A 2684-nucleotide genomic window follows, 5' to 3' on the forward strand; every position below is an offset into this window, starting at 1 on the left:
CCCTGATTTTCTTCTGCATAGTCACACTGTCACATATGCCCTGAGGAGACTTCAAGTGTCCGTGCCAGCACACATACTACCAGCTTTTCAGCTGCTTACCACTCTTTCTAAAACTACAAAAAAGTTTTGGCTTTTGATACTTTTAAAATAATTTTTGGGCTTTGGGACATGAATATTTCATATGTACCTGAAACCTGTGCTGTGGGTATAAATATATTATCGGCATTACCAATGATTGAGATTTTGATGTAAGTAAATATTCACCACATGTGTTCTATCTGATTTATTTTTAACTTTCTACAATCCTCACCCAATTGTTTACATACACCTCACCTCTCATTCTACAGTACACACTTATTGCTGCATGAAGGGGCTCAGTGAAGGTGGCGGTGAAGGTGTGGAGGTGTCTGATCGGCTCACTCAGCTGATAAAATGACAGTTGGCCTCCCTCATAATCCAGAGAGATCCTGAATCTGTTACTGGAACTTTTGTGAGGTAACTGGAATACTTTGCTGCCGTGTAAGACCACAAAAAGATTTTCTGCCCTTTGCAAACACCAGGACTTGTTGTTTTCTCCAAAACGTGACTGGTCTCCTTTCCGCTCTATACTGGGATAACACATTCCTATCTTCCAGTTTGATGCTTCCCTGCACTCAACATCCCAGTAATACCGCCCAGAGGAAAAACTGCTGCTGCTCAATACATTAAAAAGACGCTGAAATCTCTTTGGCGTTTCTGGGCGCTTCTTCATTATATCTGACCAGGCTGCAGTTTTCCTGTCATCGGATATATGAAGATTATTATGAGCTGTGTTTACATCCAGGAACATGTCTGCAGGTTTTGGTATATAGATCCTTATCTTGGCACCTCGCATCATATAAAATAATGTGTGCAATGTTTGTAAAATCAAACCCAATTCCAGATGACCTCCATCATGGGGCTGCTTATCATGTCTCTTTCTGTCCTCATTATCTCCCTCCTCAGCATCACCCATGTCTGGTCCCTGTAAGACAGTCAGTGGATCAGTCATTTTGCACAGCTCCTCAATGTGATGAATCTTCATGGACAGTTCATCCTTCTTTAATTCCAGCTGCTGTAATAGGTCAGAGATGGAGAGTGAAAGCTCATCTTTCTGCCTGGAGACCTCACTCAGGACCCTCTTCTCCAGATCTTCAAGCTGTCTCCTGATTTCAGTGAACAAGGCGCTGACCTCCTCTGCTACTTCATCTGCTCTCCTATGCACTTTGCTCTTGCGTTCCTGCACATTCCGGACTCTTTCCTCAATCTCATCTCTCATGGTGATCAGTTCCTGCAGAACATTCCTCAGTCTTTTCTTCTTCTTCTCAGAAGCCTCATCCAGCATCTCCACCTGATGTCCACGGTGTTCACCAGCCAACCTACAAGACACACAGACACAGGCAGAGTCCTTGATGCAGAAATACTCCAGGATCTTCTTATGGACAGAGCATTTCTTATTTTCCATGGAGGTGGTGGGTTCAGTTAGGACATGTTCTAGTGCCTTGCTGTGTGCTCTCAGGTGTTTATCACACATAGAAGCTTCACAATGAAGACAGGATTTAACAGCAGCGACAGATGAGTCCACACAGTAAGTGCAGAAGATTCCAGTATCCTCCTGACCTGGCTGAGTAAAGAGGAAACTCTCCGCGATGTTACACAGAGTTATGTTCCTTACCAGTACAGGCCTCTCCACAGACTCTGCTCGGCATTCAGGACAGGAATAAACTCCAGATCCTTCCTGTGTGTCCAACACCTGATCAATGCAATCCCGGCAGAAGTTGTGTCCACATCTCAGTGTTACAGGATCCGTATAAATGTTCAGACAGATAGAACAGTCCAGCAGATCCTTTCTCACATCTGCAGATGCCATTGTTACAGCAAAGAAATGAAAGTGAAATTCTGACATGCAGAATCCACTAAACCAGACATGTGGTGAGGGTGTGACTAAACTTTGTACTATGATATTTGAAGGGGTATGCCAGAAAGGTTAATTGTTCACTTAGGGAGCCATATGTATCCTATAAGTTTTAAAGTTATTTCTTTTGATATTTAAAACAAAACACCCAACACAACAAAAATCACCCCCCAGACTTGCCCAGTCAATCCCATAATGTGGTCCAAGTGCACCTATTGTATTTTGTCCTGTCCCTTAAAACAGAGCACAAAGGCTTATATTGACTTCAGGTCTAGATCGCTCACCCCTATAAATGTATTGGACTCTCCTAGCCTGTCAAGGGTACAAAGTTTAAAAGTTGCCCCAAAGCAGTAACCGACCCACCAGTGGCAATCAATTAACTGACTTCCATGCTGCAGATATTTAGCTTGCAAGGAATTTACTTAATAATTTCGGGAGAGAGGGTTCGAGCACAGGACACCCGTGGACTTGCCAACTCCAAAAAGAGGACACAGTACTTACAGTCTTTACAGATAAAAAAAACCTTGGCAACCCAACATTCTGTGAATTCAGTTCCTGACTGTAAGATACTGGATATTGCAGCTACCAACTCATTGGGGAGGAATCAACATGGTTCAGTCCAGGACCAAGCTTCTACCCTGCTTCTCAGGTTCCTTATACTGGCTGAAGTTCCTTGGCATCTCTATCCCCGGACTCAACATACAAGGCCTCAAACCCAGGCCTCAGTCCAAGCACATGGTCACCCTCCTCA

At 43.7% G+C, this 2684-nt stretch overlaps 1 protein-coding gene across 1 annotated transcript; it reads right to left on the reverse strand.

The window, feature by feature from the left end:
• Positions 1 to 289: 289 nt before the first annotated feature.
• On the reverse strand, positions 290 to 1888 carry LOC108798710 (E3 ubiquitin/ISG15 ligase TRIM25-like). The gene has a single exon (XM_018570489.1). It carries the CDS (start codon positions 1886 to 1888, stop codon positions 290 to 292), a length of 1599 nt encoding a protein of 532 aa, XP_018425991.1.
• Positions 1889 to 2684: the final 796 nt, after the last annotated feature.

This window comes from Nanorana parkeri, unplaced genomic scaffold (assembly GCF_000935625.1).
Source record: "Nanorana parkeri isolate BGI_ZX_2015 unplaced genomic scaffold, ASM93562v1 scaffold1542, whole genome shotgun sequence".
Taxonomy (NCBI): Eukaryota; Metazoa; Chordata; class Amphibia; order Anura; family Dicroglossidae; genus Nanorana; species Nanorana parkeri.